Source organism: Juglans regia, chromosome 3 (genome assembly GCF_001411555.2).
Source record: "Juglans regia cultivar Chandler chromosome 3, Walnut 2.0, whole genome shotgun sequence".
In the NCBI taxonomy this organism is placed as follows: domain Eukaryota; kingdom Viridiplantae; phylum Streptophyta; class Magnoliopsida; order Fagales; family Juglandaceae; genus Juglans; species Juglans regia.
In genome coordinates this window covers 28,134,048-28,149,479 of record NC_049903.1, presented here as the reverse complement: position 1 = coordinate 28,149,479, position 15,432 = coordinate 28,134,048, and the positions used below count along the sequence as shown (strand labels likewise).

The window sequence follows — 15,432 nt, the reverse complement described above, 5'->3', positions numbered from 1 at the left end:
TTTTTATAGCCGCCACATATATATATGTATATATATATATATATATTATATTAATTAAAAAAATACAAGAAACTAGGCCTCATGTATCTTTTGTCTATTTATTGTTGTTGTGTGTAATGTGTAAGGGCATGTGCCCGATGCCGAATGGGGGATTTACATGGATAACAATGTGCCTCGTTGGCACCAATATGTTTATTATTATTTTTAATGAATAATGTTGTATATTATATTTTTATCTTATCTTTATTTTATTATATAAGATATGATATATTTATCATTATAAAAGATGATAAAGAATCATTTAATTAAATATTATATAATGATAATAAATATGTCACATCTTACGTAATAAAATAAAAATAATATAGAATTTTTCATTTAACATAGATGTCTTTTACATTCACGCGTGCTACTCTCTCTTTCAATTATTTTTTTCTAAATTAAAAAAAAACGAAAAAAGAAAAGAAAAACAGAAGTGGATCAAACGAGAAAGAAATGGAGGCAGTGCCCACCACTAGGGGCTGCGGCCGGTGTCATCGACCCATCCACCACGGAAAAAGTCAAAGCTGCCCACTTCACCGCCCACTAATAAATAAATTATTATTTTTTATTAAATCCAAATGAGAATTAAAAAAAAAAATTGATTATTTTGTGTAACATATTCAGTTGACTTCTCATGTACTCATCCTGCCTAATAGAAAAATAGGAATTAACTTGTGTTTACGAGACTAGATCAATATAGAGGAAAGGAAACCACATCAAGGTGAGTGTAACACGTGGACTAATCTAATTCAATATGTTGAAATAAAATAAATTTTATAATCTAAAACTCAATAAATCTACGTATTACTTTTTTCGCCTTACTTTCAACTTGTTATACATTATATATATATATATTTTATCTCACTTGCACCATATATGTTATGTACCGTTTTTTATAACATGAACCATTTATTTTATGGAAAATTAATTCAGCAAATTAGTTTTAGAAGAAAATAAATATTTTTCTAATGTTTTGTTCGCACACGGGAATGTTTTCTTGAATAAAGATTTTATTCATCATCTCTACACCACATATTACATATAATTTTTTTAATTTTTTCCCTTACTAAAAAAATAAAACAAAAAATCAAAAATCAAATATGACGTGTGGTATATGGATAATGAGTAAAAAGACTTTTTGTTGAAATGAACATGTTAAATATACTTAAAAAAAAACTTACAAAAAAGTTATTTTTCCATATATCAATTATTACTATATAGTTTTAAAAAAACTTTTTGTTGTTTGATGTGTATAGTTTTTTACATGCATGTACTGTTAATGCTTCAACTTTTACTCTTATGATAGATTTTTTATTTATTAAATTGGGTAAATTAGTTTTTGTAGTTTGGCTTAAAGTCAAATTCCTCTTTTTGCATTTTAATTAAATATTTTACAATGTGTGCTTCTAGGATTGATTTAGGGCTTCTTAGGACATTTACATTATCTCAAAAATTCTTATAATTTACTTCATAAATATAATTTAAATATAAAATATTTTTTAATTTTAAATCTTCAATTTTTCATTTAATCATTAAGACTTTCCTAAACTTCCAAACAAAATTAAAAGAGAAAACAATATAATTTTTCAAGTTTTAAAATAAAAATAATATTCAAATAATTTTTTAATTTTATAATATTTTTATTCAATTTCTTTTTCCGGCATTTCCTAAAATTCTATAAAACATTTTAAATTAAACAATTTCACTAATATTCACAAACTATTTCTCAACTATTCATAAAACTTTCATTCATTAATCAAACATGTCTTTGGTTAGTCATTCTATTAGAAGTTAAACTATTTACTATGTTGATGTTGCATGTTTCATGTTGCATGACATGTCAAGTGTCATAAAACAAAATAAAACTTAAAAGATGTTAAAAAACAAAAAAAAAATATTAATACCAAAATTTCAATAAAATTATAACTCTAAAAAACTAAAATATACAAAAAAAAAAAAAAAAAAATTCTTTGCGTTTTCTGTTTGGGCTGATCTTGAAAAAATTTATGAATATAATTCTTTTGAAAATAAAATGAAAATGTGATATAGAGTGAAAATGCAAATTCTTGAGTAATAAAAAATAATACTAATAATAACTACCAAAAATAGTGGTAAGAGAGTGAGTACCGTAAAAAGCACGCGCCAAAGAAAACAAAAGGCATTGTGACCCCCCCCACCAACCAACTGTACAAAACCCCTGCCCCTCCCTCCCTCCCTCCCTCTCTCTCTCTCTCTCTCTCTCTCTGGCTAACAAATTCTTGTATCTGCGGGAAAAATCACACAGCCGGCTATGATTCCGACTCGCCGGCCACTCTTCCCTTAATCCAAAGTATAAAACCATAGACTCGGTCTCTCTCTCTCTGTCTGTGTGTTTGTGTTTCTGTCACGAGCTTGATTTGTTCACTTTTATTCTACTTCTAAGGTAGGAATTTTGTGGAGTTAAAACCTTTTTTGGGAGAAAATGCTGGATCTTAATCTCAGCGTAGGTTCCGCGGATTCTGCCTCGGATTCCGTGGAAATGGTGAGGGAGAAGATTCTACGCCTCTCCGGAAGCCCAAAGGAGAGCTCCGGTAGCTTCAATTCCTCCGTTGTTAGTGCTGGCGACGAGGACTCTACCTCCAACTACTGCGATGCGGCTTTCGCTTACAGCTTCGGCATTCTCAAGGATAACAGATCGATCAGCCCCGGAGAAGAGCTCGATAAATGCGACCGAACCATCCAGTTATTTCCAGTGAGCAGAGCAGGGGAGGGAGAGGCCGACGTGTCCAGGTCCAGGCTCGGGCTCGGTAAGTCTTCGCGGCAGGAGTGGACGGGTTTCACTTCGAGTTATGGTGGAATGGGGGCGGAGCACAGGATGGCGGCCCAGCAGCAGCGGGGGGAGCAACAACAGAGGCCGCAAGTGAAGAAGAGTCGCCGGGGACCGAGGTCTCGGAGCTCTCAGTATCGCGGCGTTACGTTTTACCGAAGAACTGGAAGATGGGAATCGCACATTTGGTCAGTGATTCACAGCCCGTAGTTTTATGATTGTTATCGTTATTATAAAGAATCTGGTTGATTGTTATGTTACGAGAGTTTTGATCACTTTGGCGGTATATTTTGCGTGGTTTTGAGTTCATTTTTTGCGTGTTTTTGTGCAGGGATTGCGGGAAGCAAGTGTATCTGGGTAAGGAAAAGTTTGTCTCGTACTAGTTACTTTCTTTGTTTGAGATTTGGTTATTGGTTTAGTTATAAAGAAATCGGATGCCAACATTGTTTATTTTTCGGAATAATTTTGCTTTTTGTAGGAGGATTTGACACTGCTCATGCTGCGGCTAGGTATACATAACTGTGCTTGTAAATTCAGCTTGTAATGGTAGTTCCATTGCTTGATGTGAACTATGTTGGGGATAGTACTCTTGAAGGAGTTTTATGGCAATTTGTTGATCTTAGGGCATATGATCGGGCTGCAATCAAGTTTCGTGGATTGGATGCTGATATCAATTTTAATATCAGCGAATATGATGAAGATATTAAGCATGTGGGTGTGGACTTTTGTGGAGTTGATTTTAGTGACTATATATTTTCCATTTTTTTGTTAGTAATAGCACTTCTTGTCTCTGCAGATGAGTAATTTTTCCAAGGAAGAATTTGTGCATATCCTACGCCGCCAGAGCACCGGGTTTTCCAGGGGAAGCTCCAAGTACAGGGGAGTGACGCTACACAAATGTGGGAGATGGGAAGCTCGTATGGGGCAGTTTCTGGGCAAGAAGTGAGGACACTTTTGCTAAGTTCTACACCTACAGCTGAATTTTACATACCTGAGTGTGGAATTTGGAATTGATTGTGTTCCTATTGTGTATAAATCCATCTTAAATCACCATTCCCCACTATAAAAATGAAGGGAGAAACTGATAGTGCTGATTGAATAGGTTTTGTGGGAACCACTGGGAACTTGATTCTTATTGGGTAGTTTTGATTACTTCCTTGCAGGTATATATATCTTGGGCTATTCGATAGCGAGGTGGAGGCTGCAAGGTCTTAACGATAATATATGGGATCTCTATTGTATTGGTTCTCTGTATCTTTGACCTTTTTTCCATTTTACTTTATATGTTTTTGTTATCTGGAAATTAGGGCATATGACAAGGCTGCCATCAAATGCAATGGAAGGGATGCTGTCACTAACTTTGAGCTGAGCACATATGAAGAGGAAATTATCCCTGAGGCTGATAATGGTTGTTTTTTATGTTATTTATTTTTCCTGGACAATGTATTCTTGCCTGCTGTATTTTTTATTTTTTTCCTGGAATGCTTGTGTTGCGTTGACCCGTTCTATAAATATGACATATATATTGTCTCATTTGAAACAGACTGCAATCAAAATCTTGATCTTCAGTTGGGAATGGCTCCACCTTCATTTTCTAATGTGGGGAAGGAGAACAACACTGATGCAAGCAGTTTTCATTTGCAGCGTGGCTGGGATGAGATGCCTTTTGATAGGAGACCAAGGGTAATGCTGACACGAATTTGTTAAATTCCCCATTTAGTCCAATTGAAAATCTGTGTTTATATATTTCAAGCAATTTCTTTGATTTTGTGGGGCTAGGTCTCTTGATTAGCTTGTCAAACCTTTATTACTCTTTTCCAGATTGAGAACACTGCTTCAGAAACAGTGAGGATTCAAGTTCCTCATGGACCTGCGAATGCATCTGAGCACCCTCTTCTCTGGAGTGGTGCAAATTCCAGTTTCTTTTCCATCTATAAGGTAATTTCCCCCGTTCATTCTAATTATACTAGTATAAACTTCCTGCTAAGTGATAATAAAAGCAAGCCGCATTGGTACCTTTCCTATTTCATGAATTTCTTCATTCTTCTTGTTTGCAGGAGAAAGCAATGGAGAAAAGGATGGAAGTTGAGTCCTCGCCATGTTGGCCAAGTCAAACCTGCGGTCCTTTTGGTGGGGCGACTCAAGTGCCACTCTTCTCTGCTGCAGCATCATCAGGATTCCCGTCAACGACTACCAGTTATCCATCAGCTGCTGTTGGTCAACTTCATCTTCCAAATACAACTATCCATCCACCACCATTCTTTGCCATCAATCACCCACACTACCACCATGTCCCATTTCCACTGCAAGAGCTGAAATCAGTACCAGGAAGAACATAGCAACAACCCCCAGAAATCTTCTAATTTGTTCTGAAAGCAGAAGATGGCCGGTCGGTAGGCAAATTTGGAAAACAAAGATTGGTAATTGAATTCATTAGTTTCAGTAGATTTCTGCATTATGGATATCTGATTCCATAAGTTGATATGATCTTTTCTTCCATGTGAAGCTTTATCAAACTTAAGCACCTTAGCTCTGTGGCATGAGTAGATTTGGGTACTATTTCTGCCTCCATATATGCTGGTTTTGTGCTACAATGAGTCTCTGCACAAAGCTCAGAAAGTACGTATGTCCTGTGAAATGATTTGAAAAGAAAACATTGTCACTTCAAAGTGCTGCTTATGAGTGGGTTTGTACATACATTTACGATGCATCTAATTAACACAGGGATTAATAATATGAAGCAGGAAGGACTAACATAACCAATTTAGAAACGGGTAAAACGCAAAATCAGTCCTCATGACTTTTGACGTTCTTATAAAATTATTCAATGGATTTTCAATTTTCGTAATTTACTACTGAAGATTAATGAAATTTGAAATTTAATACTTCTATCTATCTCCTAGGTTTTCAATTTTGTAAGATTATGAAAATTCGGTTCTTAAACCCTATATAACATTTATAGATTGGAGAAAGAAAAAATGACATCCATGCTTCTACTTAAAAATAATTTTAAAATTGATGTGATTTGACATAATTTGTTAAAATTAGTTATATTATAAAATTATTTTTATTATAAAATAAATTTGATGTATTATATAAGTTACATTAATTTATAAAATTATTTTTATATATATATTTTTTTTTGTAGCTCTATGACCCTTGTAAAATCTGCGTTGGAATTGCTTCTTAAAACTGCAATTTCTGGTTTGGACTTGGTTCAGAAACGAAGTTGTAATGTTCCCATGTTCGTTTTCCTGTTTTTTGGGAGGTATCAGACGATGAACATGATTTGCCTAAGATACGTACGTCATTTCTGTCTCTTGGTTGAGAGCCACGTGTAGAACCCGGGGGCTTCCTGTCCCGTCCCGTCCACCCCAGTCCTCTTACTTAGCTTAAAGTAGTTCCGGATTCCTCGGCTTTGCATGAACTTCGTAGACCTGCGAAAGACGGAGAGAAAGAGACAAAAAAAAAACATAAATAAGAGAAGGACGTCTGCATAGTATGATGATAGCAGTGTGAACAGCATCTGATTGAATTGAAATTCTCGAACTTTGGAATGGTTTGTGCATGTGAATAGTAAAAGGTTTGATTATTTTGTCAGGCTTTTCTTTTTTATTTTACTCTTCTGTTACCAAACTTCAACGGCTACGTACGTAAGTGCATTATGACTAGCTTTGCTGTGCTGTGTTCTTTCTTTGTTGGGCTCTGTGTTAGTTGTTACGTTGCTATAGCCGCCCGCTAGGGTATCTAATATCTATCTTGTACCCACTGAAGCCACGATACTTTCCCTGGAAACAAACAGCTCTCTCTCTCTCTCTCTCTCTCTCTCTCTCTCTCTCTCTGTGTACGTAAACCTGTGCCTGCTCTGTCTGTTGTCGAAGAAATTGAATTTCTGAGCAGGACTCATAATATATACCTCGTAATTTGCAGCAGTGTTCATTGCTGCCCAGCTTTTTGGAGTGCGTTTTGGGCAGTTTCCACGATGGGTATTCAACCTAACTCTTACCAAAGGTGGCGTTTTATATATGCCTCGTGAATAATTGGAACTACTCTATCCCTTCGTTTTCCATGAATAACGGGAAACTACTACACCCTAACATTTCATCTCAGCGTATCAGACTCCATGCAGTAGACAGGGTCAGATCGGTAAAATCACTATTTAAGTTTTTTTAAGTTTTTTTCTACTCATTCTCGTGAATTTGCTACCTTAAAGTTAACACTAGTGCAATTACGCTTCTTTTCATTTTTCTTAAACATTATTTAAACATTTTTAATCATTAAATAAAAATTACACAACTTTATTAATGTCACTTCGTCAATCATTAAATAAAAAAACAAATTAAAAAACTAAAAATATCATAGCAGTAACTTTGAGGTTGCAAATTCAATTAGCCAAGTATTATTTTCCTTCTTTTATCAGCTTAACCCTCAAACTTAAGGAAAATGATTGGTACATCGACAAAGTATACCTTTCATTTGTAATGATCACTTTTTTTTAGCATTTGCATTTTTTATTTTTTAATATTTTGTTTTAGCATTTGTATTTTTTTTTATCATCTCATCTCATCTCATATCAATATCTAAATATAAATACTTTTTAATTTTAAATTTTTTAAATTTCAATTTTTTTCATTTAATTATTATAAATTCCTTAAACTTCCAAACAAAATACAAAAAAAAAAAAAACTTTCTCAAATCTCGAAACAAAAATAATATTAAAAAAATTATGTTCTAACAATATTTTAATTTTATAATTTTTTTATTTAATTTTTTTCTCTCATTTTCTAAAACTCCATAAAATATCCTGACTTAAACAATTTTACCACTATTTACAAACTATCTCACTACTATTAATATATTTTTCAATATCTTATCTCATTTTATTTGTATAAATCAAACGAGATCTAAATCTTTGGTATAGATTAAATCTTATAATGACACACCCTTCATATTGTTGATGTGACATTATCTTATTTATAAAAGTAAAAAGTTTTAAATTTTTAGTGTAAATTAAATCTTATCAAGTTATAAATGTGAAAAAGTTTGTTCTTGGCTTGCAAATAAGAATTTTCATAACTTCTGTCAAATGCATATGGCCTGATAATTGACATAATCTCCAACTTCTAGAATGAAGATTTGGAGTTCGAACCTCCCTCCCCAACTAAAAAAATAAAAATAAAAGTAAAAAAATTTCATAACTTCTAGAATGCTTCGCTTCTTCATCCCTCAACTCTGCCACCCTTGTTGTTTTTCTAGTAATGTGAGCATTGCCGTGTAAAACATTGGCCGAGAAGCAGTTCAGAGAAAAACTTATCAATCCTTAGGAATATTATTGACTCTAAATTATTGGGCACGCATCGACATACAAATAGGTTAGATTGGATGAATGTGAAATAATGGGGTAATGCAACTTGATTTGCACATTAATAAAGCAAAGCAGTATTTCAACGTATCAAAACATCAATGGCTGAAACTTGAAAGAGACGTCGACCCGTGTGTTTCATCTCATGTCAGTACCTTTTAAATTCTAAATTTATGCGTCATAAATGTTTTCACCAACTAATATTCATGAGACAATAATTGATATTTTCTAATTCAAATACGTTTTACAATTACTATACATAAATTTTAATAAATATTGTGATCTTAAATATCTACCTCTCTAGCTCATAATTATAGAAAATATTTGAAACAAAAAATTATAGGATAACGAACACCTTATTAACTCAGAAGTAAGATGATCTGATAATTATTTCATTACTTTTGAATAAGATTCATATGAAATCAAAAAATGAGTTTGGAATTGGAACCAAACCCTAGCGCCTCCTTCCCGCCCCTCCTCTCTCTCTCTCATAAAAAAATAAGAGCTCTAGATCTGATTTACGCCCGCCAGGCTGACTTCCTCCTCCTCCTCCCTCTCCTTCCCTCATTTCTCCATTCACCCACCTTGTCTATTAAAATTTCTTTTGCTTAGTTTTATTTTGCTTTCTTCAAGGCCAAAAACGACATATTTGCAGCTTTTCGGCAACTCCCGATGGACATGCACAGCACAAGTAGATTCACAAGTCGAAAATCATTCGGAAGAAAGTGGTGGTTTTGTGAAAATCACCGCGCGCGTTGTTCTCATGCGCCACCCACATCTGTGTGTGGTCCTCACGCACCACCCCTTATGGCAGCCCTTCTTGAAGCAAGCATGAGATCACCAGACTCGCCACCATCAAACCTTTCAGATCTATATTTGTAGCTGAAAAGAGACAAGTAGGCCGTCACAAATTCTGAAAATCTATCAGAGTTGGTCTAAATTATGATCCATCATTTTTCGCATCTATTTTACTGCTTTTCTTTTTAGTTTCCTTATTGTTAATTAAAATAAAAAAGAGTTCATCTCTCAGACATTTCTCTGTAGAGGCTGAGTCCTATTTTTTTATGAAGGGTGGGTTGAGTCTCTATTTATGCAAAGAGTATTGTCTCTTAAACGTTTTTCTGTAGAGAGTAATAGTAATAGTGAAGACCAGACTAGTCACAAAAAGAAACAGTGTACTGGTGGAGTTCTAAATGCATTATTTTGGTTTAGAGTTATGCTACACGTAAGTCTCACACTCTGCACACCACTTAAAAATATATATGATTTTACTCTTTTATCCTCATATTTCATATTTCATATTTCATGAAACATGAGGGTAAAAAAATAAATTCATATACTTTTAAGTGGTGTGCAGGAGTGTGAGGCTTATGTATATAATTTTTCTTTGGTTTATAATCATATCATGTTTGATATGGAGATATCTCATAAAGTATCCAATCATGAATATAAACTTCTCTTGTGAATGAATATATTGACGACTGTTTCCCTTAAAAAAAATATATGTATGAAATCAAAAATATATTTCTAATCATGCATTTTTTCATGTGATGGGCTCAAGTACTGCATGCAGTAGTACTACGCGCGATGTGCTTTTAACCAAACAACGTGCTATAGATGATTGATAACCAATCCTATTTCTATTTTGTTGTTATTCTTCTTGTCGTATATATAGGACTTAGTTTTTCATGCTATTTCTTTTGTTTTTAAATTGAAAATTTCTATTTATGGTCAAATTCTCCTTCACTAAATTGCAAGAGATCGGCTAATATAATTAGGTCATAATTTGTGATCCTAAAAGAGAAATATTTAGGCTTCGTTTGGTTCCTCAAATACTCTCAACTCATTTCAACTCATCATTATAACTTTTTCAAATCTCAATATAAAATATAATAAATAATTTAATTTTTTCAAATTTTAAAATAATAATAATATTAAAAAATAATATTTTAACAATATTTTATCATCTCAACTCAACTCACTTCAACATCCAAACACAACCTTAATCTACACAAAGCTCTTACAAAGATAAATTAAATTACAAACTGACGTGACAGCTTGATCTAATACTTTATAAATCGATCACTTTTATAAAATCTCTATGGAAAACTAGCACTTCTCACCTTAAAAACATGTTAAATTCACAGAATGAATCCCTAACAAGTTGATCTTACTGCATGGTAACGGCCAAAGAAAGAAACAAGAAAAGTAATTCACATGCAGTAAAAGCATGCGCAGTTGGTAATAAGTTGTTTCCAAAGTACCCCAATTTTCCACATGAGGTAGTACTACTGTGTACACTGTCAAAATATGATGGAAAGTGTCACCGTTTATATATTTTAATTTTTTTTTAATTTTTTTATTTAATAATTAAAGAAGTAACTATTAATAAAATTATGTATTTTTAAAAATATTAAAAAATATTTAAAAAAATAAGAATAAAAAAATAAAAAATTTATAATTAACGGTTAGTCCAACTATAATCGCTGGCCGCGGGCCCGCCAGCATGATGAAAATATATATATATATATGATATATACAGGATGACTCTGGTAGTACTTATTATTCCTCTACAGCAAGACGATTCACTCCAGCTAGCTTAACGTTGACATTTGAGCGGCCCTCTCTGATCAGGTCCCTTGTAACTTTTGGTCTATCTTCTTCTCATGCTAGACCCATATTATGCATACAAGATGAATTAAGCAGCACCAACAGTTTGCAGTACTGTCAGAAAACTAGTGGTCCACAAACCCTAGGGCTCCCTCACGAGTCATTGTCCTAAATCTGATCCTTTTGGCGTGTGAGGGGGTCACATGCATTCTGAGTCATGACACCTAGCTACACGATTCATAAAAAGAATTAAAATATAAATTAAGTTTTACCATATCAATAGTATATGATTGGGTAAGGCATGACGCACGATATTACAAGAAATATATATAGTATCTCTCATATGAAGAGACTAATATGGCTCATATCTTGTTATATCATACTTATTTAACATCAAGATATAGGTGATATTGATAACAAAAGATGGTTAGTGAATTTACTTTTGTGACATCTTTTTATATTAAATTGTTGATGACATGTTTTGTATGCCTGGATAAGGTTCTAACAACTCAGGCAATTATCTTTACCTGCAAACACAAGGACGAAGGTAGGCTCGGGGTGGTTCAGGAAACTCAGTTATTCTCTAGCCATTACTCTGTCCACGAAAGACTGACTTAAGTATCGGGAAGTTTTCCGAACCACTACGAGCCCACCTTCTTTTTTGTGTTTGTAAGTGAAGATAACGGTCCAAGTTGCTAAAACCTTATTTAAACGTATAAAATACGACGTTAACATAAATTATTATATTTCTATTATAAATAGAAGTGAAGGGATCCTTGACCTATCATCTAATTAAACAGAGTCTGTGCACTCCATCTATGACGTTTATGAAGATGAATGGATTAGAACATTCATTAAAATCAAGGTGGTCGAGTTCTTTCTACTTATAACGATTTACTGTACACTTGTACAAACATAAATACATATACGCGCGCATCCTTTACGTGGTACACAATTTCCATTGCGTACTATGTTAATTTAGATTTCTCAGATAGATTATTATTAGCTCGTGTTTTTTGTTTTTTCCCTTTTTTAATGATCTTCGTTGGATACAGACATCGTATCAAGGGGCTAATTACCTACCTTCTACTTTTCTCTGTATATATTTGTGGCCGTCTACATGTAATTAAAGGTGCATTAGGTTTCTTTTATGAGTGTACTGACTCTGAAACTGCGAATGGCAGAGCATGCATGATTTACGACCTCGTCCGTGCTTTCCTCGCTAGCTAGAAATCACAAGCTGTCTTGACTTGCATGACTTCGGGCGTGAGTTATGGGAAATTCACTTGTTTTTGGATTTTATTTATGGGTCAAAATAATTTCATTTGAAATATATGAATTTAAAATGTTGTGTTTCTCAAGTTTCGACGTCGTACATTTATGCTTGACAACTTGAGGAATATCCATGTTGGACTGACGTCAAATGTTACAGTACCTGAACTGATTATAAGCTTTACTGTTGGAAATCAGATCAGGTCGATGTTAGTGGTTTTGGAAGGATGGAAGAACAGTAGGTAGAAGACAAGTTTAAATGGAAGGTTTTCTTTTTTGGAGCACTTCTTTTCATGCTCATGATCATGTAGTTAGATTTACTACTTTTAACAGCTTCTTGTTTTGGTGTAATAATCGGTACACTTTTATCCCTCATTTTAAATCTAAGCATGCACGTTTCTCTTGTTCGGTTTGCTTTAGCCATTTAGACGAAAATTTCGTTTTAGTGTCTAAATCAGAATAGTCGTGAGAATAGATTAATTAACACATCTTGATAATGATCTTTTTGACATCTTCACAATGAAGTTCAATGTACATTCTTGATACAAAGAATATACAATGGTTAACCCTAGAAAATTCAAGGCAATGCATCAATTTTAACAATTCCATTTGAAATTTGGTCATGAGGTTAGGAAGTGGTTAAGAAAGAATAAGAAAGCATGCCTTAGCAAGTCTAACACAATATGAGGGAATCAATATGTACTAACACAATATTATGCACGTCTTTTAACATACAGATTTATTTTCACCCTCAAGACACCATGCTTTTTTAAAGCTTATGCAATCAATTGACTTGAAACCAATTGGCATTGGTGATATCTATTTATTTATTTTTTTTTTGCACCAGCTATTTTGGAGAAAATCTCTACTAATCTTGGGAGTGCTCAGGTCCTCAACAAAAGATCTCTCGCAAATGTACATCAAGTAATTTAATAGAATATGAACAGACATTGGATGATATAAACTTTTTTGTTGGCAGTGGATGCTAGGGCTGTGATCGGGTACCTGCACCATACCTGCCCAAGCCTCGTTTGGGGGGTGGGCGCTAGGCAGGGTAGCTTGCCCACATTCGGCGGGCAGACTAGAGGGCGACCACCTAGTAAAAAACATGAGGGAAGGATTAGGGGTGATAATATGTGATACGACTCGTTAACCCAATACGAACACGACACAAAATTAGCAGATTTGAGTTTGATGTTAACGGGCTCGAGTCAAAACAGGTTGACCCGTTAATACATGATTTATTAACGGGTCAACCTGTTTAACCTATTAGTGACCCATTTAGACTCCTTAAATTGTTTACTCAAAATTATATTTATATCCTTTTTAACCTAAAAACAAAAATACCTTAACCCTATTTCATATTTCCTAACTCTCTCTCTCTCTCTCTCCATTTCTCACAGTTCTCAATTGAGTTAGTTCTCACAAATCATGACCGCCTCCCACACTTCCTTTGGATTGTAATTTTTGTATTTTTATTGTTTGAATTGTAATTTTAGACTTACATAGTTAATTTTATATTTTTGAGAGATATTGTAATTTTAAATTTTATGTGAAATTATGTTAATCAGGTCAAATGGATTATTTAGATCAATTAAACTCATTTACATAAATAGGTTGAAATGGGTTGACATGGGGCAAAACGAATTGAAACTCATGTCATATCGATATATTTTTAATTAATTCATAATAGGGTCAAAATGGGTTGTGTCGTGCCAACCCGTTATTTTAATGGGTCGCGTTAGGGTTTGGAAATCTGACTCGTTAAGCTTAATGCGTGTGTTCGTGTTGACCCATATTGTATAATATTACACGACTTGACACGACATGAACATGACCCGTTAACACGATTTGCCACCCTTGGGGAGAATGCCAGGTGGGACACTACCCTTGGCTGGGTTTATAAATATATATATATATATATTTTTATATATTTCTTATATATGTTAAAAAAACTTAGAATAAAATGATGTCATTTCTTTTTAGTGTAAATTACACCGCTCTCTGCGTCTCTGTCTCTTTATCTCTCTCTATCTATCTCTCAATCTCGATTCTCCTCTGCTCTCTATAGCCGTCATCGAGTTTTCCACTTCATCTCATCTTGTAAGTAATTCAAAGCGCTAAGTTTGAAACTTTGGATTATTATATATGTTCAATGGAGGATGGGGTTGTGTTTTAGATGTTGTGGAGTTGGTTTTGTGCTATAAGTTTGGTTTTGAATTGATTTTTGAAGATGATTCAGAGCTTAATCTGAAACCCTAAATTGGTTTAGGAGTTCGGATTGAACACCTAGATGATTTTAGGGTGTCGAATCTGAGGCCCTAAATAGTCTAGGGGTTCAATTCAAAACCACTAACCTAATTTAGGATTTTGGATTGAACGTTTAAATTCGTTTAGAGTTTCAATCCAAAACCCTAATCTAGGTTAAGAGTTTCAGATTGAAGCCCTATATTAGGTTAGGAGTTTCAAATTTAGTCTTGGTTTGGATAGTGAGATGAGATGGTATGCGAATAGTAGTGAAATTGTTTGAGTTAAGATTTTTATGGTGTTTTGGGAAATGAGAGAAAAAGTTGAAAACGATATTATAAAATTAAAATATTGTTATAATATAATTTTTATTTTGAGATTTGAAAACAATGAATTATTTTTTGTGTTTTGTTTAGAAGTTTGGAAAAGTTTTAATAATTAGGTATTGATTATATAAAAATATTGAAAATTTAAAATTGAAAAGTGTTTATATTTGTGGTGTTTGGATATTGAGATAAGATTGATATGGGATGAGATGAAAGTATCTTAGTATCCAAAACCGGCCTTTGGGATTCAATATGAAACCCCAAACTAGATTGTATGATTTTAACTTTTGTGTGATTTTAAATTTTAAAATTTTTTATACTTCGCATCATGTTAGGTGTTTGGTTGTGTGTGAAATCCATATATAATGGTGATTGTGCTAGTGTAGTTGATCATAATACTATTCAAAAATCAAACACTAGCACAAGTGCTACCACCCCTATACCTACACTTACCCTTACAGCCATGGGTCCATCGAAGTAATCCTAAATTAAGTTAGGGGTTGAGTTTGAAACCCTAACCTAATTTATTTTGGGGTTTCAAAGTTGAAACCCCAAACTACATAGTATGATTTTTATATGATTTTAAAAACCTAAAAGTCTTGATACTTTGCACACGTTTGAGGTGTTTGATTATTTGTCAAATCCATTATTGGTAGTGATTGGGCTAATGTAGGAGATCATAATACAGTAATACTACTCCAAGCTCAAAAATTAGCACTAGTGCTACCTCCCTTATACCTTTCCTTACCCTTACACGGTTACATCCA

General features: G+C 33.7%; 1 protein-coding gene across 2 annotated transcripts; it reads left to right on the top strand.

The window, feature by feature from the left end:
* The first annotated feature begins 2,258 nt into the window (after positions 1-2,258).
* On the top strand, positions 2,259-5,517 carry LOC108981197 (APETALA2-like protein 3). 2 transcript variants are annotated; one of them, XM_035688032.1, is made up of 10 exons: positions 2,259-3,036; positions 3,180-3,205; positions 3,327-3,357; positions 3,472-3,559; positions 3,645-3,790; positions 4,012-4,056; positions 4,156-4,256; positions 4,392-4,531; positions 4,670-4,786; positions 4,906-5,517. In XM_035688032.1, the coding sequence occupies exons 1-10, from the start codon at positions 2,504-2,506 to the stop codon at positions 5,185-5,187; spliced, it is 1,509 nt and encodes a 502-aa protein (XP_035543925.1). In that variant the 5' UTR covers positions 2,259-2,503; the 3' UTR covers positions 5,188-5,517. The 2 variants fall into 2 exon arrangements, with proteins under 2 accessions (XP_035543925.1, XP_035543926.1); XM_035688033.1 differs by lacking the exon at positions 4,012-4,056.
* Positions 5,518-15,432: the final 9,915 nt, after the last annotated feature.